The sequence below is a fragment of the Bufo bufo genome, chromosome 3 (genome assembly GCF_905171765.1).
Source record: "Bufo bufo chromosome 3, aBufBuf1.1, whole genome shotgun sequence".
In the NCBI taxonomy this organism is placed as follows: domain Eukaryota; kingdom Metazoa; phylum Chordata; class Amphibia; order Anura; family Bufonidae; genus Bufo; species Bufo bufo.
The window spans coordinates 686,437,633-686,463,344 of NC_053391.1; the positions used below are offsets into that span (position 1 = coordinate 686,437,633).

The window sequence follows — 25,712 nt, forward strand, 5'->3', positions numbered from 1 at the left end:
GCCAGCTGTTCTGATCCGCAGAATACATAACGCACACAGACGTCGTCTGTATTTTTTTTCAAACCGCAGAATACATACGGTCGTCTGCATGAGCCCTTACCCAGAGAAGCCAAGAATGGACTCTGTGTAATACTTCCTTTCTCCTGTGGGGGAGCTGCAGGGAAACGGACAACTTACGGCCAGATTACAGCTGAAGGCAGGAAAAACTTCCTGATCAGCTTATTGTTAAAGGGGTTCTCCGGGTTCTGTCCCTAATAACCTGTGGAGAGAAGATATTTTACATAGTACTTACCCTCCCGCAGCCGCATACTGTAATACAGGAAAAGAAGCGGCCGCGTCCAGAGGAAGGGCCTGCAGCGCGCACAAGGGAGACGGCGGCAGCGTAGGCGCGATGGAGGGTAGGTACTATGTAAAACAGCAATCGCACTCATTAGGAACTCCTTTAAAGGGGTTGTCTCATCATGGACAATGGGGGCAGATCACTAGGGTATGCCCCCGTTGTCTTGTATATCGAGAACGGAGCCCCGCAAGTGAAGGAGGGCCCACTACGCATGCGCAGCCTCCCTCCATTAATTTTCTATGGGGCCGGCGAAAATAGCCAAGCGCTGGCTCGGCCCGATAGAAATGAATGGGAGCGGGGGCTGCGCATGCTCAGTACGCTCCCATTTTCTTCTATGGGGAGCCGGCTTGGTGGTGGCCGGACTGGAGTCCTCCAGCCACCACCTTGCGGGGCTCCGTTCTCGATATAAGTGCGGGTCCCATGCTAGCGATTATGCCTCCATTGTCCATGATGAGACAGCCCCTTTAAGTGTCCTTCCTTTACAGGTCCGGCCAGGTGACACCCCCCACCCACAATTCATGCACAGCCCCATTAAGGGAAAAATGTATATGTGAAGCGTCCGAGTTTACTGGATAAGCGGCTCCTTAAATTCCATATACATAATGCTGGCAATAATTAGCTTTATTAGTGGCCTATACTCCAGTCACATCCAGAGCTGCAGCAGGTGATATAAAAACATGTATCAGGTTCTTTACACACTATGTACAGGCAGAGACAGCCATTTTGGGGGTGATATCGATCTTCATTAAAATGCAGCTTATCACTCCACGACCATCCAGCGCCCCCACCGAGACATGGCAGACATTTAACAGGCGAGCCCAATACTAACTAGGCCTCGTTCAGACACCCACAATGCGGCCAATCCCAGCCCAACCGGGGGTCTGAGGGTCAGATCCTTATGATGCTGTGTTTCCAGGATGCCCTTAGGATGTATCGCCTTCTACTGGTGCCCTAGAGCTTCTTGTAGCCAAAAGTATGTGCCCCCCTCCTACCACGAGGTCCAGTAGTAGACCGGGTCATGGTGAAGACACCAACCACCTCTCGGCTCATCACGTTCCTGCCCCGCACATGCCAACTGGTCACCAGTAAGAGCAGTTACTGGCAGGTCTAGATGTCCAGGAGAGGACCAACCAGTGCCGAAATCCATAGGGCTCTCGGGTACGACACTCGCTGAAGAGGCCCATGGGTTGGGGTCTCCTCATACTCCATTCCATGGAAAAGGAAGATGGTTCTATGGAGGTGGGTCACTTGTTGTCAAGTTAAAGGGATTTTCCGAGATTTTAATATTGATGACCTATTGTCATGATAGGTCATCCGTACGTGATTGGTGGGGGTCCGAGACCCCCGCCAATCAGCTGCTCTTGTCAGTGCAGCAGTCTTCTCCCTGCTCACCAAGCACAGTGCTGTACGTTGTATAGTATCGCAGCTCAGGCTACTCTCACACTAGCGTTATAGGGTCTCAATATCGGAAAAAAACGCTTCCGTTTTGTCCGCATTCATTGTCAATGGGGACGGAACTGAACAGAACGGAGCGCTCCAAAATGCATTCCGTTCCGTTCTCATACCGGAGAGCTGCGGTTTGCTTTCCGTCCTGGGATGCGGAGCAAGATGGATCCGTCATGACCGTCAATGGGGGCGGATCCGTTTTCTCTGACACAATAGAAAACGGATCTGTCCCCCATTGACTTTTAATGGAGTTCGTGAAGGATCCGTCTTGGCCATGTTAAAGATAATACAACCGGATCCGTTCAAAACGGGTGCAGACGGTCGTATTATCAGTAACGGAAGCGTTTTTTGCTGAACCCTGCCGGATCCAGCAATAACACTAGTGTGACCCGGATCGGCGGGGGTCCTGGGTGTCGGACCGCCACCAATCACATACTGATCAATATTAACATTTCAGAAAACCCCTTTTGAAAGATTGGAAAATGTCCTCTCCTATTTCAGAACACAATCCTTGGGAAGAACGTTTTTATGATATAGTCTATGGTGTCGTACTGTCGACAGTCGCAGGATGTTTTTTTTTTAGACTTTCGTGTTGCATGTCGCAGTGCGACACCATAGACTAGCATTATAAACATTGTCGCGCGACATGTCGTCGTGTAGCCCTAGCCTTAAAGGGGTTGTCCAGCATAGTTGCTAGTGGCCCCAATACAGAAAAGCCCACTCGCCTGTGCCGCACCGCCGCCCCCTTTCCAAGCCTCTTCTGTTCTCTGCCAGACCAAAAACATCTGGTGACTGGTGCGACCAAGCAATGATCACAAGCACGTCCCGGACGTAGCCTTCTAGCACGTGTACCGCTGAGGCCAGTGACTGGGTTCTGCAGTCACAGGACCAGTGGAGACTGAAACCTGAAGGATAAGAACAGAACCGCAGACCGGTGAGTGGGTTTGTTTAAACTGGGCACAGATTCTGACCGTTGGCATCGTCTGCTCCTAGGCCAGGCAACCCCTTTAACGGAGTTCCAACCCCATCAACACCCAACTGGAGTAACGCACTTCTGGCTGAACGCTCGAAAATCCGGCCGATCGTGTTTAAAATATCTAGGGGAAACTATTTCCTTATTAAAGGGCTTGTCCCAGCGGAGACATTGGTGAGAGGTCGCAAGGATAGACACGGGTGGGAGCCGCACCTATCTCCAGAACAGGCCCCCATGCGAGGTGAGCTCGCTCGGCTACTGGATGGTTGCTGTCTCCGCTTGGGGGATAGGTGAGGGTCCCAGAGCCTAGATTAATGCCACCAATGGCTCAGATGAGAAGACCCTTTAAAGACCGTGAATTTGGAACACGACGTGATGATGTTCAGGGGTTCACATACTTTTGGTCACGCAGTGTAGCTTGCATACCACCTAGAGTCTGATCAGTGGTTGTACCCCCACCGATCAGACACTGATGACCTATCCTCCTGGAAAATACCTTTAAAATCCAAAGAGGAACTGTAAGTGATGGAAACGACCCAACCCTCCCTAAAGTGTCCAGGCACTGAGCTACGAATTAGAGGGGTTATGATGCCCCCCACACAGATTGTACTTACCCCACTCCCTGGCACCCGCGCCACTTCTGACGGATGTTTTGATCCGCGCGATGGGGGGGGGGCTCAGCCAATAGCAGGCCGCAATGGGAACAAGCCTCCCTAGCATCGCGGATGACGCTTCCGTCACAGCCGGCTATTGGCTAATGTCCTTTCCCCCTGTATGTTTTATTAAGCGGGCATCAGGGGAGCTGGGTAAGTACAATCTGTGTGAGGGGCCCGGGCATTTAGGGGGCATTATAGGTCTGGGAAAATCCCTTTAACCAGTTGCATTCTCATCTTTAGCCACCCTTAAAAAATGGTTCCTCCGATTTAGAGCAGAGACACAAACAGGGGGGGGGGGCATTATAAATAACAGACAGATGGGGGGGGGGGGGGTCTATAAAAACTGGTGGAGTATTCTTTGGTGTCGGACAAGATTGGAGCTCTGGGAGAAGCAGCGCCCGCACTGAGAACACACAAACGGCCGCTCGCCGGTGTGAATGCGCTGGTGCTTGACGAGGCTGGATCTCTGGACGAAGCTCCTGGCGCATTCTTTGCAGTTAAAGGGTTTCTCTCCGGAGTGGATCCGCTGATGAGTAACGAGCGCGGATCTTTCTGCAAAACATCTCCCGCACACCGGACACGAGAACGGCTTCTCCCCCGTGTGCTTCCTCTTGTGCGACAGGAGACGCGAGCGCTGGTTAAAGGATTTACCGCAGTAAGCGCAGTCGTAAGATTTCTCCTCCGTGTGGAGTCGCTGGTGAGCGGCAAATGCCGTCTCTGAGCTGAAGTCAACGCCGCAGATGGAGCAGAAGAACAGAGGATGAGCGCTGGGGGGTTTCTGACAGACAGCCGGGTCTGAGGGATTGGGGAATCGGTCTTCGGTCTGTGAGTAGTGACCAATCACCACCGCGGTGAGCGAGGAGCCGGCCGGACCTACAGTGAGCGAGAATAATGAGTTACTGTATATAATAATATATATATAACATAATACAATATAACGCTATAATCCTACATATTACATACCAGTGCAAAAACTGCAACCCTCTTATTTATCACAAGCGCCAACACCGCAATTTACCCAGAATACTACAGTCCAGTACATACGGTCGGGTCCATAAATATTGGGACATGGACACAATTCTAACATTTTTGGCTCTATACACCAACACAATGGATTTGAAGTGAAACTAACAAGATGTGCTTTACCTGCAGACTGTCAGCTGTAATTTGAGGTATTTACATCCAAATCAGGTGAACGGTGCAGGAATTACAACAGTTTGCATATGTGCCTCCCACTTGTTAAGGAACCAAAAGTAATGGGACAGAATAATCATCATAAATCAAACTTTCACTTTTTAATACTTGGTTGCAAATCCTTTGCAGTCAATTACAGCCTGAAGTCTGGAACGCATAGACATCACCAGACGCTGGGTTTCATCCCTGGTGATGCTCTGTCGGGTCTCTACTGCAAGTGTCTTCAGTTCCTACTTGTTATTGAGGCATTTTCCCTTCAGTTTTGTCCTCAGCAAGTGAAATGCATGCTCAATCGGATTCAGGTCCGGGGATTGACTTGGCCATTGCATAACATTCTGCTTCTTTCCCTTAAAAAACTCTTTGGTTGCTTTTGCAGTATGCTTTGGGTCATTGTCCATCTGCCCTGTGAAGCGCCGTCCAAGGAGTTCTGAAGCATTTGGCTGAATATGAGCAGATAATATTGCCCGAAACACTTCAGAATTCATCCTGCTGCTTTTGTCAGCAGTTACATCATCAATAAATAGAAGAGAACCAGTTCCATTGGCAGCCATACATGCCCACGCCATGACACTACCACCACCATGCTTCACTGATGAGGTGGTATGCTTAGGATCATGAGCAGATCCTTTCCTTCTCCATACTCTTCTCTTCCCATCACTCTGGTACAAGTTGATCTTGGTCTCATCTGTCCATAGGATGTTGTTCCAGAACTGTGAAGGCTTTTTTAGATGTCGTTTGGCAAACTCTAATCTGGCCTTCCTGTTTTTGAGGCTCACCAATGGTTTACATCTTGTGGTGAACCCTCTGTATTCACTCTGGTGAAGTCTTCTCCTGATTGTTGACTTTGACACACATACACCTACCTCCTGGAGAGTGTTCTTTTTTTTTTTTATAAACCAAATTTTATTCAGTTTGTCTCTCGGCAGGAAATTTACCCAGAGTACCCTTCAACTGCTCCATCAAATACCAGGTTGTATGTTTTAATGGGTCCATGAGCTCTTTAATTTCAGGGAGCTCCAACACATTAATGATAAAACCCCTCCATCTGGTCATAAGCTTTTTGATTAGCTTTTCTGTTCCTTGCTCTGCCGCAAAGAGAATTCCCTATTTAGGCACCATTTCACCTGGGTGATAATCTCCCTGATTGAGGGGGTCGACTGGAGTAACCAATTCTTAAGTAAACAGCGTTTTGCTGCCATGATACACGCATGTATTATCTGTGCTAATTGCTCACCCTCGGGGTAATAGTGAAACATAATTAATTCTGGAGTTGATGGAATCGTAATATGCATTACTTCTTTTAGCCACTGTATGAAGGTCTTCCAGATTTCTACTATTTGTGGGCAATTCCACAACCCGTGATGCAAGTTGGTGTTTTCCACCCGACATTTTGGACAATGTGTTATCCTATTAGCTTGTACAGTTAACCGTGTATTGTAGAACCCATATATAGCTCTGTGAGAGCTATTTTAAATTGTGTTTCCCGCCAACTTTCATTGGGAGTTATCTTCTTGAGACACAACCAACCCTTCAAAATGTTATCTTGGACTCCCTGCTCATTAAGTTCTTTATCCCATGCCCTGAATGGTTGAAAAGGAAAGGTCTCCAGCCGAACCGCCTGTAGTCTACCATGTAGGTCTGATAAGGACAATTGGGTAAAGTCTGTACGACACAATAGATCGAGTTTATTTGTGGGGAACTCCTTCCCAAGGTCAATTATTCGGGCTTTTAAAAAGTTGTACACTTGGAGATATGCCAGGTAATGACTAGGGCTTGAGTCATATTTGGCACACACTTCTTCAAATCTAAGATAACGGCGGTTTGTACTGTGCCATAAATCCGTTACAGTTCGTACTCTCTTAAGTCTCCATTCCTGGAACTGTTTGTTAAACCTGCCTTCCAAGAATTCGGGGTGTCCCCAAATAGACATATGTTTGGACAAGGAATATGGCAACCCGAATTCTTTGCGTACTGCTTTCCACGTCGCTACCGTGTCTTTTATAATGAGGCTTTTTCTCAGAGGCTGAGGCAGATTAACACACACCTGGCCATGGGACAGCCGAGAAGCCAATTGTCCCATTACTTCTGGTCCCTTGACAAGTGGGAGGCACATATGCAAACTGTTGTAATTCCTGCACCGTTCACCTGATTTGGATGTAAATCTCCTCAAATTAAAGCTGACAGTCTGCAGGTAAAGCACATCTTGTTCGTTTCATTTCAAATCCATTGTGGTGGTGTATAGAGCCAAAAATGTTACAATTGTGTCCATGTCCCAATATTTATGGACCTGACTGTATATCTTCCATGTACTTTATCATTTAGCTATAATACCTGCCTCCATTCAGTGCGCTGCCTGTGCCGTTCACAGTGCGCCCTGCGCTGATGTATGGCAGGACAAGTCTAAGGGCTCATTCAGACGGCCATATGCGGTACGGGTGCGAACCCATTCATTTCAATAGGGCCACAAAAGATGTGGACAGCACACCATGTGCTGTCCGCATCCGTGGTTCAGTTCCACGGCTCCACGGAGAAGATAGAGCTTGTCCTGCGGACAAGAATAGGTATTTTCTATTATGGTTGCGGCCATGTGCGGTCCGCAAATTGCAGATCCGCAAAGCACTATGGCCGGCTGAATGGGCTATAAGGCATATTGGTACACCATAGACTTTTTTGGGGTGTGGGTGCCCACAGAGAGGGCTCTGAGTGCCGCCTCCAGCCCCTGTACCATAGGTTCTCCACTGCTGATATACAGTTGCAAGAAAAAGTATGTGAACCCTTTGGAATTATATGGATTTCTGCACAAATTGGTCATAAAATGTGATCTGATCTTCATCTCAGTCACAACAATAGACAATCACAGTCTGCTTAAACTAATATCACACAAATAATTAAATGTTACCATGTTTTTATTGAACACACCATGTAAAGATTCACAGTGCAGGTGGAAAAAGTATGTGAACCCCTAGACTAATGACATCTCCAAGAGCTAATTGGAGTGAGGTGTCAGCCAACTGGAGTCCAATCAATGAGATGAGATTGGAGGTGTTGGTTACAGCTGCCCTGCCCTATAAAAAACACACACCAGTTCTGGGTTTGCTTTTCACAAGAAGCATTACCTGATGTAAATGATGCCTCGCACAAAAGAGCTCTCAGAAGACCTACGATTAAGAATTGTTGACTTGCATAAAGCTGGAAAGGGTTATAAAAGTATCTCCAAAAGCCTTGCTGTTCATCAGTCCACGGTAAGACAAACTGTCTATAAATGGAGAAAGTTCAGCACTGCTGCTACTCTCCCTAGGAGTGGCCGTCCTGTAAAGATGACTGCAAGAGCACAGCGCAGACTGCTCAATGAGGTGAAGAAGAATCCTAGAGTGTCAGCTAAAGACTTACAAAAGTCTCTGGTATATACTAACATCCCTGTTAGTGAATCTACGATACGTAAAACACTAAACAAGAATGGATTTCATGGGAGGATACCACAGAGGAAGCCACTGCTGTCCAAAAAAAACATTGCTGCACGTTTACAGTTTGCACAAGAGAACCTGGATGTTCCACAGCAGTACTGGCAAAATATTCTGTGGACAGATGAAACAAAGTTGAGTTGTTTGGAAGAAACACACAACACTATGTGTGGAGAAAAAGAGGCCCAGCACACCAACATCAAAACCTCATCCCAACTGTGAAGTATGGTGGTGGGGGCATCATGGTTTGGGGCTGCTTTGCTGCATCAGGGCCTGGACGGATTGCTATCATCGAAGGGAAAATGAATTCCCAAGTTTATCAAGACATTTTGCAGGAGAACTTAAGGCCATCTGTCCACCAGCTGAAGCTCAACAGGACAACAGGACAACGACCCAAAGCATAGAAGTAAATAAACAACAGAATGGCTTAAACAGAAGAAAATACGCCTTCTGGAGTGGCCCAGTCAGAGTCCTGACCTCAACCCGATTGAGATGCTGTGGCATGACCTCAAGAAAGCGATTCACACCAGACATCCCAAGAATATTGCTGAACTGAAACAGTTCTGTAAAGAGGAATGGTCAAGAATTACTCCTGACCGTTGTGCACGTCTGATCTGCAACTACAGGAAACGTTTGGTTGAAGTTATTGCTGCCAAAGGAGGTTCAACCAGTTATTAAATCCAAGGGTTCACATACTTTTTCCACCTGCACTGTGAATGTTTACATGGTGTGTCCAATAAAAACATGGTAACATTTAATTCTTTGTGTGTTATTAGTTTAAGCAGACTGTGATTGTCTATTGTTGTGACTTAGATGAAGATCAGATCACATTTTATAACCAATTTGTGCAGAAATCCATATCATTCCAAAGGGTTCACATACTTTTTCTTGCAACTGTAAGTCCTATAATATTACATAATAATACGATAATCCTACATAATATACGGTATACTATGCTGTGTCATACTACTACATAGTGCATAACAGTATGTACTAGGGCTGCACGATATGGGAATTTTGTGCGATCGCAATTAGGGCCCTAAAAATTGCGATAACGATATGCGATGCAATATTTTAAGGGAATTGTGCTAGAGGTCTATTTGCTTGGATTTTCCCATATGAGCCGCTGACGCGGCTGGGTATGACATAGTTATAGGGGATCTGTGGATGATGCACTGTTATTGAGGGGATCTGTGGATGACGCTGTTATGGGGTGGATCTGTGGAGGACGCTGTTATGGGGTGGATCTGTGGAGGACGCTGTTATGGGGTGAATCTGTGCAGGGACGGGCTGGGCCGGGGGGCAGGGAGGCAATTGCCCCCCAGGCCGCCCTAAAAAAACGGCCGCTGGGCCGTCTTTAACAAAAATATTTATATATTTTTTTATTCCTGCAGGGGCGGGCTGGGACGGCCGCCCTAAAGCACTTAAAACGGCCGCTGTGCTGTCTGAGCACAGAGCGACCGGTCCGGGACCAGGAAGCCACGGTGAAGGCTTTGAAGTTTGTACTCACCGGCGCTTCCTGGTCCTCGGCTGTGTCTGTGCAGGGCTGCGCACAGGCGTAAGGCAGTTTGTGAGTGACGTCACACAGCTGTGCGCAGCCTTGAACAGCCGACAGCAGATCGCTGGAGCCTGGAGGAGAGAGGAGCAGAGTGGAGGAGGCGGAGCCCGGCCAGCGTCCATTCCAGTTCCAGGAGCAGAAGGAAAAGTGTTTTTTTTTAGGCTGATGCAGGACAATCACTCAGGGGACGAGGAGGGGGGCCTGCCACTATAGGGGGGGCTGGCACTATGGGGGGAGCTGGCACTATGGGGGGAGCTGGCACTACAGGGGGGGCTGGCACTACAGGGGGGGCTGGCACTATAGGGGGGGGCTGGCACTAGGGGGGAGCTGGCGCTATGGGGGAGCTGGCACTATAGGGGGAGCTGGCACTACAGGGGGGGCTGGCACTATAGGGGGGGCTGGCACTATGGGGGGAGCTGGCACTATGGGGGGAGCTGGCACTACAGGGGGGGCTGGCACTATAGGGGGGGGCTGGCACTATAGGGGGGGGCTGGCACTAGGGGGGAGCTGGCACTATGGGGGAGCTGGCACTATAGGGGGGGCTGACACTATAGGGGGAGCTGGCACTATGGGGGGAGCTGGCACTATAGGGGGGGCTGGCACTATGGGGGAGCTGGCACTATAGGGGGAGCTGGCACTATAGGGGGGGCTGGCACTATGGGGGGGGGCTGGCACTATGGGGGGGAGCTAGCACTATGGGGGGGGGCTGGCACTATGGGGGGGAGCTAGCACTATGGGGGGGAGCTAGCACTATGGGGGGGCTGGCACTATGGGGGAGCTAGCACTATGGGGGGGGGCTGGCACTATGGGGGAGCTGGCACTATGGGGGGGGCTGGCACTATGGGGGAGCTGGCACTATGGGGGAGCTGGCACTATAAGGAGGATGGCACTATGGGGGGGCTGGCACTATGGGGGGGAGCTGGCACTATAGGGGGGGGCTGGCACTATGGGGGGGAGCTGGCACTATGGGGGCATTTCTTACTGGCACATTATGGGGGGGCACCATGGGGGAGAGGAGCACTATGGGGGTATCTGAGGGGGCTTTTTTTTTTAATTATTGGAACATTCTGGGGGGCACTATAGGGGAGAGCAGCACTATGGGGCATCTGGTGTTACTATAGGGGCATTATTTGGGGGCACTATGGGGAAGTAGGGGCTCTAAAGGGGCCTTTTGTATTGGGACATTATGGGGGCACTATGGCATTTGGTGGCACTAAGGGGGCATTTTTTACTGGCACATTATGGGAGGCACTATAGGGGAGAGCGGCACTATGGGGCATTATTTAGGGGCACTATGGGGGAGTGGAGCACTATTGGGGCATATGGTGGCACTAAGAAGGGGCATTTTTTTACTGGCACATTGTGGGGGAGAGGAGCACTATAGGGGCATCTGCTGGGGGCACTAAGGGGCATTTTTTTTACTGGCATATTATGGGGGACACTATAGGGGAGGGGGAGAGGAGCAGTATGAGGGCATTTACTGGGGCACTATATAGGGGTATTTTATACTGGCATACATTATGGGGACATTAGCTTAACTGCGGGCACTAAGCGGGGGTATTTCATGTACTGTCATATTATAGGGAAAATTAGTACTACTAGGGGGTATTATGGGGAGCTTTACTACTACTGGGGGGCTATGAGGAAAATGATTACTAGGGCACTATAGGGGCATTATTACTACTAAGTGTGCTCTGGCAGATAATTATTTCTATTGGTGGGATTTTGGGGAGCACTGTTACTTTGGGGGCACCCTGGCATAGTATCAGCTTAGCACAATTATTTTTGGGGGACATTATCTTTATACTATTAGTGTCTGGGCGCAGTTATTTTTTAGGGCACTGAGTGCCAATAATTGTTTAAGGGGGCACTATCTGTGTGGTAGTATTATTTCCAGGGGTACTGTTTCTGCAGTATAGTATTGGGGGCACAATCTGTGTGGTAGTAGTATTTCCAGGGGTACTGTTTCTGCAGTATAGTATTGGGGGCATAGCGGGTACAGTATTGGGGGCACTATCTGTGTGGTAGTAGTATTCCCAGGGGTACTGTTTCTGCAGTATAGTATTGGGGGTGGCAGGAAACTAATGTCTGTTTCTCAATCTCTGCAGAGCCGGGAGATGGCAGAAAAATCATCATGGCGGTCTGGTCTGAATGGAGAAGATGAGGAAAGAGAACGTCTACATCAAAGGTGACATCACTGGATGTAAGAGGTATGTGGCGCTATGTAGGAGAGGAGATGCTCCGGCTCCCCGCCCTGCCATTTGCAGAAGGAGGATTCAGAGCTGGGTGAGGACGACGAAAGGGGGCAGCAGGCCACGGGCGGGTGGCAGATGGTGGGGGGAACCACAAGCCCTGAGCAGGATCTGGGGAGGGAGGAGAGCGGAGGAGCTTCCTGGCTGTAGCTTGTTATATAAGCAGGCAGTGCAGCCAGGACAGACCCTCCCCTCTCCGTATGATATGTGTAGACAGGCCTCAACTATAGAATGTCAGCTGTACAGTGTGTGTTGGGAGTGGCCTATTATATGTAGGAGGGGCTTTTAATAATGGGTGGGGCTAAAAATGGGCCACTTGACTGGATTTGCCCCCCAGGACTAAGGCTGCCAGCCCTCCCCTGGATCTGTGGATGACGCTGTTATGGGGGATCTGTGGAGGACGCTGTTATGTGGGGGATCTGTGGAGGACGCTGTTATGTGGGGGATCTGTGGAGGACGCTGTTATGTGGGGGATCTGTGGAGGACGCTGTTATGTGGGGGATCTGTGGATGACGCTGTGTTGTGGGGGATCTGTGGAGGACGCTGTTATGTGGGGGATCTGTGGAGGACACTTATGGGGGATCTGTGGAGGACTGTCATGGTCTTACCTTCCTGCTGTTCTCCTTCGTTTGACATGTGCTGGCGGCCATCTTGGTTTCTGGGTTTCTTGTAGCCTTCCACCCTGCGGCTCCTCCTTCCCACTGGGAGGAGCTGGATGCCTAGCTCATATATATAGGAGGTCTGTGGCTTCAGTTCCTTGCTTGGTCCTCTTGTGTTCACATGCTTCTAAGACTGCTGCTGCTTCTGGTTCCTGATCCTGGCTTCGTCTGACTACCCTGCTGGTTCCTGATCCTGGCTTCGTCTGACTACCCTGCTGGTTCCTGATCCTGGCTTCGTCTGACTACCCTTCTGGTTCCTGACCTCTGGCTTCGCAAAGACTCTGCTCGGTTTCACCATCCGTTTGGACTTTTTGCTTTACAGCTTTATTTTCAATAAAGCCTTCTTCTTTTTCACTTATCTCTTGTTGTACGTCTGGTTCATGGTTCCGTGACATTAGGACCAAGCCATGAATTCTGACGGTACAGGGCCATCCTCGCTACCCACGCTGGTTGCCAAACTTGATCAGCAGGATCACCTGTTGGGTCGGTTCGCTGTGGCGTTGCAAACCCTGCTTGAACGCACGGCTCATTTCGCTCCCGTTGCCGATGGGTCGGTTGTCGCTCCTGGGCTCGCTCCTACTGCCGCTCCGGTTGTTGCGCCAGAGTCTACCCCGACACCTCTTGTTGCGCCTGCGGTGTTTCGGGGTATGACCGGTTCTGCCCCTCTTCCACAGCGCTTTGGGGGAGAGCCAACTCAGTGCCGAGGTTTCCTTAACCAGGTGGGCATTTATTTCGAGTTGCTGCCACATGCCTTTCCTACTGAGAGATCAAAGGTGGGCTTCTTGATCTCGCTGCTCTCGGACAAGGCCTTGGCCTGGGCCAGCCCTTTATGGGAGAACAACAATCCGGTGGTTGCCGAGTTTTCCGGTTTTGTTGCTTCTCTTCGGAAGGTATTCGATGTGCCGGCTCGTGCTGCCTCTGCTGCGAAGCTCCTTATGTCCATCAGACAGGGTTCATGATCCGTAGCTGAATACGCCATTGAGTTTCGTACCCTGGCAGCAGAGGTGGGCTGGAATAATGAGGCTCTGGTCGCTGCTTTCTCTCATGGTCTCTCGGATGCCTTGAAGGATGAGGTTGCAGCTAAGGACCTACCAGTTGAGCTCGAGTCTCTTATTTCTTTCCTGATTTTGATTGACACCAGACTCAGGGAGAGACCTTCCTTTAAGGAGAACCTGCGGAGGTCTTCTAACAGATTGGTGCCTACGTTTGCTGTCCCACCCGTGCCTCCCTCTCCTCCCACGCCTCCTGGGGATGACTTGTCTGGGGGTGAACCCATGCAGCTGGGGTTTGCTCGCCTGTCCGAGGGGGAGAGGGCACTCCGGAGACGCGAGGGCCGATGCATGTACTGTGGTCTCGGTGGGCATTTTCGGTTGGCATGTCCGAACCGTCCGGGAAAACGCTCGTACCTGAGATCCTGTCGGGGGCAGATCTTGGGTGGAGTCTCCTCGTCCCCGGTTTCCCGTGTTGACAAACCACTGATCACTGTTGTCCTCTCCTGGGTCGGGGGCTCGGTGACGACCCAGGCGTTGGTGGACTCTGGTGCTGGTGGTTTGTTCATTGATAGTGTGTTCGCTGCCGCCAATTCCATTCCTCTGCAGGCTCGAGGTTCCCCACTGGCTCTTGAGGCGATAGACGGCAGACCCCTTCTGCCGCCACACGTGACTCATGAGACCCTTCCAGTGGGGATAGCCATTGGTGCCGTTCACAGAGAGTCGGTCTGCCTCCAGGTTATTTCGTCTCCACACTACTCGGTGGTCTTGGGGTACCCCTGGCTCCAGAAGCATAATCCGACTTTCGATTGGAGATCGGTCGAGATCCTCTCGTGGTCACCGCAGTGTGGGGCTAGTTGCATCCATGGGTCTGTCAAGTTGCTGTGTACTTCCTCGGACTCTCTGTTGCCTCCTGAATACGAGGAGTACCGGGATGTATTCGATAAGGTGCGCGCGGTTGCCCTACCTCCGCACCGCCCACACGATTGTGCCATAGAGTTACAATCTGGTGCCGTTCCTCCTCGTGGCAAAGTCTATCCACTGTCGGTAGCGGAGAATGAGGCCATGGAGGAGTACGTGAGGGAGGCGCTTTCACGCGGACACATTCGCAAATCTTCGTCCCCGGCAGGGGCTGGATTTTTCTTTGTGAAAAAGAAGGGCGGTGAGTTGAGGCCTTGCATCGATTACAGGGGTCTCAATCGCATCACGATCAAGAACGCTTACCCGATACCCTTGATTTCCGAGCTGTTCGATCGCCTTAAAGGGGCCACGGTCTTTACCAAACTCGACCTGAGGGCGGCATATAACCTGGTAAGGATCAAGGCGGGCGATGAGTGGAAGACCGCGTTTAACATCAGGACCGGTCATTATGAATCCTTGGTTATGCCCTTTGGGTTGTGCAATGCGCCCGCAGTCTTTCAGGAATTCATCAACGATGTTTTCCGTGACCTGTTGCAGCAGTGTGTGGTGGTCTATTTGGATGACATCTTGGTATATTCTGAATCCATGGAGGCCCACATTCTGGATGTCAGACGAGTGTTGCAACGGTTAAGAGAGAACAAGCTGTTCGGTAAGCTTGAGAAATGCGAATTTCACCGATCCCAGGTAACCTTCTTAGGTTACATCATTTCCGCTGAGGGGTTCTCCATGGATCCTGAGAAGGTTTCGGCTGTCTTACAGTGGCCCCAGCCCAGTGGTCTTCGTTCCCTGCAGCGCTTTTTGGGCTTCGCCAATTATTATCGGAAGTTCATCAGGGACTTTTCCATGCTGGCCAAGCCTCTCACGGATCTGACCAGGAAGGGCAGTAATTCCCAGGTCTGGCCGCTCGAGGCCATCCGAGCTTTTGAGGCCCTAAAGTCCGCCTCTGTGTCGGCTCCGATTCTGTCGCATCCCAACCCTGGGTTGCCCTTTGTCCTCGAGGTGGACGCGTCTGAGACGGGAGTAGGCGCCCTTCTGTCTCAGCGTAGAACACCAGAGGGTCCTCTGCTTCCCTGTGGGTTTTACTCCCGGAAACTGTCTTCCGCGGAGTGCAACTATCAGATTGGTGACAGGGAGTTATTGGCCATCGTGCAGGCCCTTAAAGAATGGAGGCACTTGCTCGAGGGTTCGGTGGTTCCGGTTCTCATCCTGACGGACCACAAGAATCTGACCTACCTTTCTGAGGCCAAGAGATTGACACCACGTCAGGCCAGATGGGCTCTGTTCTTGTCACGTTTTAATTACGTGGTCTCCTACCTACCCGGTTCCAAGAACATCAGGGCGGATGCCTTATCACGGCAGTACTCCGAGCTGTCCAGGGAGGAGTCGATTCCGACTTCGGTCATACCTCCGAATCAGATCCTGGCCGCCATTCGCACCAGCCTGACCTCTCCCCTGGGTGAGCAGATTTTGGCGGCTCAATCTGGTGCTCCCTCTGGGAGACCCAACGGCAGATGTTTTGTGCCTGAGGAGTTGCGCACTCGGTTGTTGCGAACCTACCATAACTCCAAGACCGCGGGGCATCCTGGAAAGAATCAGCTGTCCTGGGCTGTTTCACGTCTGTTCTGGTGGCCTTCCCTACGTTCCGACATCGCCGCATATGTAGCGGCATGCTCCGTTTGTGCCCAGAGTAAGTCCCCTCGGCACCTTCCGTTGGGCCTTCTGCAACCCATAGCCACCGGGGAGCACCCATGGTCACACCTGGGGATGGATTTCATTGTGGACCTCCCTGCATCCCGAGGCCATACGGTCATTCTCATGATTGTGGATCGGTTTTCCAAAATGTGCCACTGTGTTCCTCTCAAGAAGTTACCCTCTGCACAAGAGTTGGCCACGATTTTTGCCAGGGAGGTCTTCCGGTTGCACGGTTTGCCCAAGGAGATTGTGTCGGATCGGGGGAGTCAGTTTGTGTCCAGGTTCTGGCGCGCCTTTTGCTCCCAGTTGGGGATTCATCTCTCCTTCTCCTCGGCCTACCACCCTCAGTCCAATGGGGCCGCAGAACGATCCAATCAGGCCTTGGAGCAATTCCTTCGTTGCTATGTCTCCGATCACCAAGACAATTGGGTTGACCTCCTGCCTTGGGCTGAGTTTGCCAGGAACACGGCGGTGAACTCTTCCTCTGGGACGTCTCCCTTCATGGCCAATTATGGGTTCCAACCTGCCGTGTTACCGGAGGTATTCTCTCCCCAGGATATTCCGGCTGTGGAGGATCACCTTTCCGTCCTACGTGCTTCTTGGGTACAGATCCAGAAGTCCCTTGAGGTCTCTGCGCAGCGCCAGAGACTCCAGGCTGATCGCAGACGAGCGCCTGCTCCTTCCTACCAGGTCGGAGACCGTGTATGGTTGTCCACCCGCAACCTCAACCTTCGAGTGCCCACTCCCAAGCTGGCGCCTCGCTTTGTTGGTCCCTTCCGAGTGCTTCGCAGGGTAAACCCGGTAGCCTATGCCCTTGCGCTTCCTCCTGGCATGCGGATCTCCAACGTGTTTCATGTCTCCCTGTTGAAGCCACTGGTGTGTAATCGTTTCACTTCCTCGGTTCCTCGGCCTCGTCCGGTCCAAGTGGGCAATCGTGAGGAATATGAGGTGAGCAATATCCTGGACTCACGCCTGGTCCGCGGTCGGTTGCAGTTTTTGGTCCATTGGCGTGGTTATGGTCCAGAGGAGCGTTCCTGGGTTCCCTCCGCAGATGTCCATGCTCCTGCCTTGCTCCGAGCCTTCCACGCACGCTTCCCTCAGAAACCGTTTTGTGCTCCACGGAGGAGGGGCCCTTGAGGGGGAGGTACTGTCATGGTCTTACCTTCCTGCTGTTCTCCTTCGTTTGACATGTGCTGGCGGCCATCTTGGTTTCTGGGTTTCTTGTAGCCTTCCACCCTGCGGCTCCTCCTTCCCACTGGGAGGAGCTGGATGCCTAGCTCATATATATAGGAGGTCTGTAGCTTCAGTTCCTTGCTTGGTCCTCTTGTGTTCACATGCTTCTAAGACTGCTGCTGCTTCTGGTTCCTGATCCTGGCTTCGTCTGACTACCCTGCTGGTTCCTGATCCTGGCTTCGTCTGACTACCCTGCTGGTTCCTGATCCTGGCTTCGTCTGACTACCCTTCTGGTTCCTGACCTCTGGCTTCGCAAAGACTCTGCTCGGTTTCACCATCCGTTTGGACTTTTTGCTTTACAGCTTTATTTTCAATAAAGCCTTCTTCTTTTTCACTTATCTCTTGTTGTACGTCTGGTTCATGGTTCCGTGACAAGGACGCTGTTATGTGGGGGATCTGCGGAGGACGCTGTTATGTGGGGGATCTGTGGATGACGCTGTGTTGTGGGGGATCTGTGGAGGACGCTGTTATGTGGGGGATCTGTGGATGACGCTGTGTTGTGGGGGATCTGTGGAGGACGCTGTTATGGGGTGGATCTGTGGAGGACGCTGTTATGGGGTGGATCTGTGGAGGACGCTGTTATGTGGGGGATCTGTGGAGGACGCTGTTATGTGGGGGATCTGTGGAGGACGCTGTTATGTGGGGGATCTGTGGAGGACGCTGTTATGTGGGGGATCTGTGGAGGACGCTGTTATGGGGGATCTGTGGAGGACGCTGTTATGTGGGGGATCTGTGGAGGAAACTGTTATGGGGTGGATCTGTGGAGGACGCTGTTATGTGGGGGATCTGTGGAGGACGCTGTTATGTGGGGGATCTGTGGAGGACGCTGTTATGGGCGATCTGTGGAGGACGCTGTTATGTGGGGGATCTGTGGAGGACGCTGTTATGGGGTGGATCTGTGGAGGACGCTGTTATGTGGGGGATCTGTGGAGGACGCTGTTATGTGGGGGATCTGTGGAGGACGCTGTTATGGGCGATCTGTGGAGGACGCTGTTATGTGGGGGATCTGTGGAGGACGCTGTTATGGGGGATCTGTGGAGGACGCTGTTATGGGGGATCTGTGGAGGACGCTGTTATGGGGGATCTGTGGAGGACGCTGTTATGTGGGGGATCTGTGGATGACGCTGTGTTGTGGGGGATCTGTGGAGGACGCTGTTATGGGGTGGATCTGTGGAGGATGCTGTTATGTGGGGGATCTGTGGAGGACGCTGTTATGTGGGGGATCTGTGGAGGACGCTGTTATGTGGGGGAATATGTGGAGGACGCTGTTATGGGGGATCTGTGGAGGATGCTGTTATGTGGGGGATCTGTGGAGGACGCTGTTATGGGGGATCTGTGGAGGACGCTGTTATGGGGGATCTGTGGAGGACGCTGTTATGGGGGATCTGTGGAGGACGCTGTTATGGGGTGGATCTGTGGAGGACGCTGTTATGTGGGGGATCTGTGGAGGACGCTGTTATGGGGGATCTGTGGAGGACGCTGTTATGGGGGATCTGTGGAGGACGCTGTTATGGGGGATCTGTGGAGGACGCTGTTATGGGGTGGATCTGTGGAGGACGCTGTTATGGGGGATCTGTGGATGGCACTGTTGTGGGGGATCTGTGGATGGCACTGTTGTGGGGGATCTGTGGATGGCACTGTTGTGGGGGATCTGTGGAGGACGCTGTTGTGGGGGATCTGTGGAGGACGCTGTTGTGGGGGATCTATGCTATGACACATAGGGCCATGAGGGGGGGCAGCATAAGACATATAGCATCTTATGCTGGTCCCCCTCATGGCCCTATGTGTCCCCTCATGTGTCCTAAACCGCGCACATAACTGGCTTTGTGTGTAAAGTATTTTACTAGTGTGTGAAACAATCTCTCTCCTATTGATAACAGGTCCAGCCTCTGTACTCACTGTCACTATGAATGCACTGCAGCGAGCGGCAGCGGCGCGTGACTGACGTCACTTAGTAACGCTCCTCCCACTTCAGGAAGCAGGAGCGTTACTAAGTGCCGGCCGGCCCGCTCGCTGCCGCTCGCTGCAGTGCATTCATCGTGACAGTGAGTACAGAGGCTGGACCTGTTATCAATAGGAGAGAGATTGTTTCACACACTAGTAAAATACTTTACACACAAAGCCAGTTATGTGCGCAGGGCCCCTTCATATATAATCGCGGCATTTTCGGGTCGGCCATATCGCATTTGCCGATTATCGCGATTCGATTATTTTTTTCGATTTATCGTGCAGCCCTAGTATGTACTCTACTATAATCGTACATAACACTATAATATACACTATAATCCTACATTATGATATATAATATATTATACCACATAAAAATACTATATAATATATACTCTGCTATATTACTATAATGTAGAATAATACTACACTATGATACCCCATAATATACACTATACTATATCATGTGCACTATATAATAATCCTACATAATAATGTGTCTACTGTATCATCGTATACTACTATATAATGTATATAATATATAACTAGCTAAAATACTAAATAATACTGTATAATATATACTATACTTTGCTATACTACTGTATAACGTATACTACACAATAACAATATATAAAGTTCACTATATCACACATACTATACAATAATGTTATCTAATAATACTATATATAAACTGATGATAATAAAACTATTGATATTTTTAAACTGTAATTATTAATAGTGGGGGTCTCTGTGCTAGGTATTGGTGAGGGTCCGACCAGTATGACTTCTGCTGAAGAATGGCTGTTTCTGAAGACCTTTCTAGTCAATTGCCGATCATCTCTCCTTATCGCCATCATTATTCCCGCTGCCTCTTTATATTCAGGTATCTTCCGGTCAGCACTCGGTAGATCGGACGGGCGCTATCCTCTGAGTAGAGGCGCTCACCCCACAAATCCTCATCACACGGACTATGTTAGTGCTTCGCTGAACTCTTCTAATGGCAACGATGGACCTCTTAAAGGGATCGCCCGTACATACCATAATTTTTTACCTGAGTTTATGTAATCAGGCCCTGCCTCCTCTTTACACGGCCGGTGAATTAACCCATCGTAGACATCGGACTGTAATACAGGAACGTGCGTTATACTGGACGGTATGTCCTCATACAGGGACATGTGCACACTGTATATCACATGAGGTCACTGTACCGGATACTCCTGTGAGATCATCTCATTATCTTCCTCTATAAAATCCTCGGAGGAGGCAGGATTCTGGCATCGCTCCTGGAGGTCTGTGGAATCATCTTCACCTGCAAGATATAAAAAAAATTAAACTTGAACCCACGTGTGCAGTGTACGCTTGTGGGACAGGAGGTAGCGGTCTGGCAGTGACATATCAGTTGTCGGAGGGGCTTCCTTATCTGTCACCAAGAGGTTTCTCCAGCTTCCTTGCATGAGGTCCGGTAGTCAATCACAAAAACCAAGGACTGCTGGGGGGTATAGTTCCTTCATCGAGGAAGGAAGTAGCTAACTTCTTTATATAAGTGGCAGTCATAAGGCGAATACAACGAATGCTGTGAGATCTAGTTCTATCATCAGGGAGGAAGTAACTAGCTTCTCCTCCAATATATATGGTGGCCTGGGACAGCTGGAAATTCTAGTTCAACCAGTGAGGGGGAAGTAGCTAACTTCTTGTAGCTATAACTGATAACCAGCCTGGAACATAACAAGCTGAAAATAAGGAGTGAAAGTAGCTAGCTTCTTCTTCTACATCTAATTAGCGACCTGGGACATAACAGGCTAAAAAATAAGCCGGGAGGGAGGAAGTGGCTAACTTCTCATTCTACATAAAACTGACATTCTGGGAAGTCTAGTTCCATCACTGGGAGGGGAAGTAGCTAGCTTCTCCTCCAACATATAAATGGTAGGTTGAAAAACAAAGGCCGATAGAAAGTCTACCTAAATGAGGTCGGAAGTAGCTAGCTCCTTCTACATATCAATGAAGTCCACCCTGGGATACAAGTAAAAAAAACTAAATAAAAATCAAGGAAGGCTGGGATGCCTAGTTTTATATTTGAGGGAGGAAGTAGTTAGCTTCTTTTCTCGACCCACATAAAAATGGCAGCCAGGCTGACAATCAAGGGAAGACTAATTCCTTCACTGAGGGAGGAAGTAGCCAACTTTTCCAACATAAATGGCAGTCAGCTTAAAACATAAAGTCAAAACAAGGAATGCTGGGAAGTTTAGTTCTATCATTGAGGGAGGAAGTAGCTAACTTATCCTACATATAAATTGCAATCAGTTTAGGACGAATAGTTCTATCATCAAGGGGAAGTAGCTAGCTTCTCCTAAATATAACTGCTAGTTATGAGGTATGGGCAGTCTAGTTCTACCAGTAAATGGCATACAGCTTTGGACATACCAGGCTGAAAAACAAGGAATGTTGGGAAGCCTATTTCTATTATTAAAGGGGGAGTAGCTAACTTCTTCTATGTGTAATTGGTGACCAGGGACAAATTAAGAATGCTAGGAAGTCTAGGTCTTTTACACCAGGAGGAAGTATCTAATTTCTCCTACATAAAAATGGCAGCCAGCCTGGCACATGACAAGATGAACATCAAGGGATGCTGAGAAGTCTAGTTCTATCATTGTGCAGGGAAGTAGCTAACTTCTCCTCCTACATAGAAATGGTAGTCTGGGACAAACAGGCTATAAATAAAAGACAACCAGCCTGCGGGATAGGGTCAAGTAGCTAGCTTCTCCTCCTACATATAACTGCCAACCTGGGAGATAAAAGGTGGAAAAATGTGGAATGTCTAGTTTTATATTTGAGGATGGAAGTAGCTAGCTTTTCCTAGATATAAAAGCAGCCAGCCTGGGAAATAAGGTCAAAGACAAGGAATGCTGGGAAGTCTAGTTCTATCAATGAGGGAGGAAGTAGCTAGCTTCTCCTCCTAAAACCAGACTGATAACATGACTGTGTATCTATGTGACTGGTGGAGGAATCCTCTAGCGGTCCAGTCCATCTCAGGCAATAAGGCAGAGTGGTTATTATCCAAACTTACCTGAGTCGTCGTCACCAGGAATGGCTGCGTCTTCCTCCTCCTTACACTCCTGATGAAGCATCCCATCCCCCGGCGGCTCAGCCTGCCAAATGCAAACCGTCACATTATATGAATATATTAACACCCCCTTCAATCTGGAGTGAAGGAGACCCGACGGTCCATTGTACCTGGTGCTCCTGCGCGATACACTCCTGAGAACCCAGGGGGGTCCGACATTTTCTGTGGCGACCTTCGGTGCTATGTGCAGCTGTGGAGACAAAGCAGTGGTAAGTATACCTGGTATCAGAAGCTGCTTCTCTCCCCGCAGAGCTGATCACTGACCTGGTATGTAACTTGCTTTGGGGTCTGTAGGGTCCTGGTGACCAGCAACACTCGGCTCCAAAATTGTCACTGGAATTGGGGCAGAATTTCCTTGGGGAAATAAAAAAATAAAAATAATGTGATTTCTATTTCTGAGGTTGTTAACCGTGTTAAAGGGGGATCCTGCCTCACTGCACTAGACTACCTACATGTACGGTGTATACCTGGTGGTACCCACCACAGCAGGATCCATCTTTATCTCTTCTCCTACTGCTCAGCTGGCTGCATTCTGCAGGGGGGGAACCTAGCGACCGCTGCACTTCCTGTCTGGGTGACTACCATTTATGTACATGACATTTATATCAGTGCTTCATTCTAGCGACTGGCGGCGGTCCCCAAGTTTTCTTCTGTTTCAGAAGCTGAGCATTCGAGGAGTGAATATTATCGCAATCACAGGTGAACCTCTATTTCTACGGACCACAGTTAGAACAACATACCGGCTGCGGAGCGCCATTCCGGACCACTGACCACCACAACGTCCTTCTGCTCCGCTGCATAGTCCCAAGCGGAGACGTCGGCATCCTCAGACTTTATGGGCAACTACAAAGCAGGAGGACAGGTTATGTGCGTCACAAGATGGAATAACCTGTGAGCTAAGGACGTTAGCAGCAGAAATCTATGTCTGGCACTGATACTTTGTTACAGTGTATCAGTGCAGGTAAAATGTATCAGTCTACATTCCTGTTTGGCTCATACACTGGGTGAGATTGTAACAAAACTAATAAACTTTAGAGAAACTCAACCAGCAAAGTACTGGAGCGCAACCTACCGGTTACCAGCTGGCCGTAATCATATAAATAAACAATATAATAAACGGCTGGCTCACAGTATTTTTTGCATACAAATGCTATTTATTAACACCTTCAGGACCCTGCCATTTTTCACCTTCAGGACCCTGCAATTTTTCACCTTAAGGACCAGGCCATTTTTAGCAAATCTGACATGTGTCACTTTATGTGTGAATAACTTTAAAACGCTTTTACTTATCCAAGCCATTCTGAGATTGTTTTCTCGTCACATATTGTACTTCATGACAGTGGTAAAATTGAGTCAAAATATTTCCTTTTTATTTATAAAAAAAATACCAAATTTACCAAAGATTTGTAAAAATTAGCAAACTTCCAAATTTCAATTTCTCTACTTTTATAATAGATAGTAATACCTCCAAAAATAGTTATTACTTTACATTCCCCATATGTCTACTTCATGTTTGGATCATTTTGTGAATGTCATTTTATTTTTTGGGGACGTTAGAAGGCTTAGAAGTTTAGAAGCAAATCTTGAAATTTTTCAGAAAATTTCCAAAACCCACTTTTTAAGGACCAGTTCAGGTCTGAAGTCACGTTGTGAGGCTTACTTAACAGAAACCACCCATAAATGGCCCCATTTTATAAACTACACCCCTCAAGGTATTCAAAACAGATTTTAGAAGCTTTGTTAACCCTTTAGGTGTTACACAAGAATTAAAAGAAAATGCAGATGAAATTTTAGAATTTCACTTTTTTGGCAGATTTTCCATTTTAATCCATTTTTCCAATAACAAAGCAAGGGTTAACAGCCAAGCAAAACTCAATATTTATTGCCCTGATTCTGTAGTTTACAGAAACACCCAATATGTGGTCGTAAACTGCTGTACGGGCACACGGCAGGGAGCAGAAGGAAAGGAACGCCATATAGTTTTTGGAAAGCAGATTTCACTGGTAAAATTTTAAGTTGCCATGTCCCATTTGAAGACCCCCTGATGCACCCCTAGAGTAGAAACTCCCAAAAAATTACACCATTTTGGAAACTACGGGATAGGGTGGCAGTTTTGTTGGTACTATTTTAGGGTACATATGATTTTTGGTTGCTCTACACTGCGTGCAGAATTATTAGGCAAATGAGTATTTTGACCACATCATCCTCTTTATGCATGTTGTCTTACTCCAAGCTGTATAGGCTCGAAAGCCTACTACCAATTAAGCATATTAGGTGATGTGCATCTCTGTAATGAGAAGGGGTGTGGTCTAATGACATCAACACCCTATATTAGGTGTGCATAATTATTAGGCAACTTCCTTTCCTTTGGCAAAATGGGTCAAAAGAAGGACTTGACAGGCTCAGAAAAGTCAAAAATAGTGAGATATCTTGCAGAGGGATGCAGGACTCTTAAAATTGCAAAGCTTCTGTACCATGATCATCGAACAATCAAGCGTTTCATTCAAAATAGTCAACAGGGTCGCAAGAAGCGTGTGGAAAAACCAAGGCGCAAAATAACTGCCCATGAACTGAGAAAAGTCAAGCGTGCAGCTGCCAAGATGCCACTTGCCACCAGTTTGGCCATATTTCAGAGCTGCAACATCACTGGAGTGCCCAAAAGCACAAGGTGTGCAATACTCAGAGACATGGCCAAGGTAAGAAAGGCTGAAAGACGACCACCACTGAACAAGACACACAAGCTGAAACGTCAAGACTGGGCCAAGAAATATCTCAAGACTGATTTTTCTAAGGTTTTATGGACTGATGAAATGAGAGTGAGTCTTGATGGGCCAGATGGATGGGCCCGTGGCTGGATTGGTAAAGGGCAGAGAGCTCCAGTCCGACTCAGACGCCAGCAAGGTGGAGGTGGAGTACTGGTTTGGGCTGGTATCGTCAAAGATGAGCTTGTGGGGCCTTTTCGGGTTGAGGATGGAGTCAAGCTCAACTCCCAGTCCTACTGCCAGTTTCTGGAAGACACCTTCTTCAAGCAGTGGTACAGGAAGAAGTCTGCATCCTTCAAGAAAAACATGATTTTCATGCAGGACAATGCTCCATCACACGCGTCCAAGTACTCCACAGCGTGGCTGGCAAGAAAGGGTATAAAAGAAGAAAATCTAATGACATGGCCTCCTTGTTCACCTGATCTGAACCCCATTGAAAACCTGTGGTCCATCATCAAATGTGAGATTTACAAGGAGGGAAAACAGTACACCTCTCTGAACAGTGTCT

General features: G+C 49.1%; 1 protein-coding gene and 1 long non-coding RNA gene across 2 annotated transcripts in view; both read right to left on the bottom strand.

The window, feature by feature from the left end:
* Positions 1-905: 905 nt before the first annotated feature.
* On the bottom strand, positions 906-3,208 carry LOC120996544. Its single transcript, XR_005777801.1, has 3 exons — positions 2,398-3,208; positions 2,237-2,250; positions 906-1,698 (listed from the first exon to the last, which is right to left on the bottom strand). It is a non-coding gene; the product is annotated as an uncharacterized LOC120996544 (long non-coding RNA).
* Positions 3,209-3,380: 172 nt separating this feature from the next.
* LOC120996541 (oocyte zinc finger protein XlCOF7.1-like) overlaps positions 3,381-25,712 on the bottom strand; it is a 30,939-nt gene continuing 8,607 nt past the window's right edge. The window contains exons 4-10 of the mRNA XM_040426510.1: positions 23,183-23,285; positions 22,707-22,796; positions 22,553-22,632; positions 22,386-22,467; positions 20,530-20,630; positions 20,373-20,442; positions 3,381-4,288 (exon numbers count right to left, since the gene is read on the bottom strand). Of these exons, the coding sequence (XP_040282444.1) occupies positions 3,750-4,288; positions 20,373-20,442; positions 20,530-20,630; positions 22,386-22,467; positions 22,553-22,632; positions 22,707-22,796; positions 23,183-23,285 (1,065 nt within the window). The 3' untranslated portion in view covers positions 3,381-3,749. The remainder of the gene's footprint in view (positions 4,289-20,372; positions 20,443-20,529; positions 20,631-22,385; positions 22,468-22,552; positions 22,633-22,706; positions 22,797-23,182; positions 23,286-25,712) is intronic.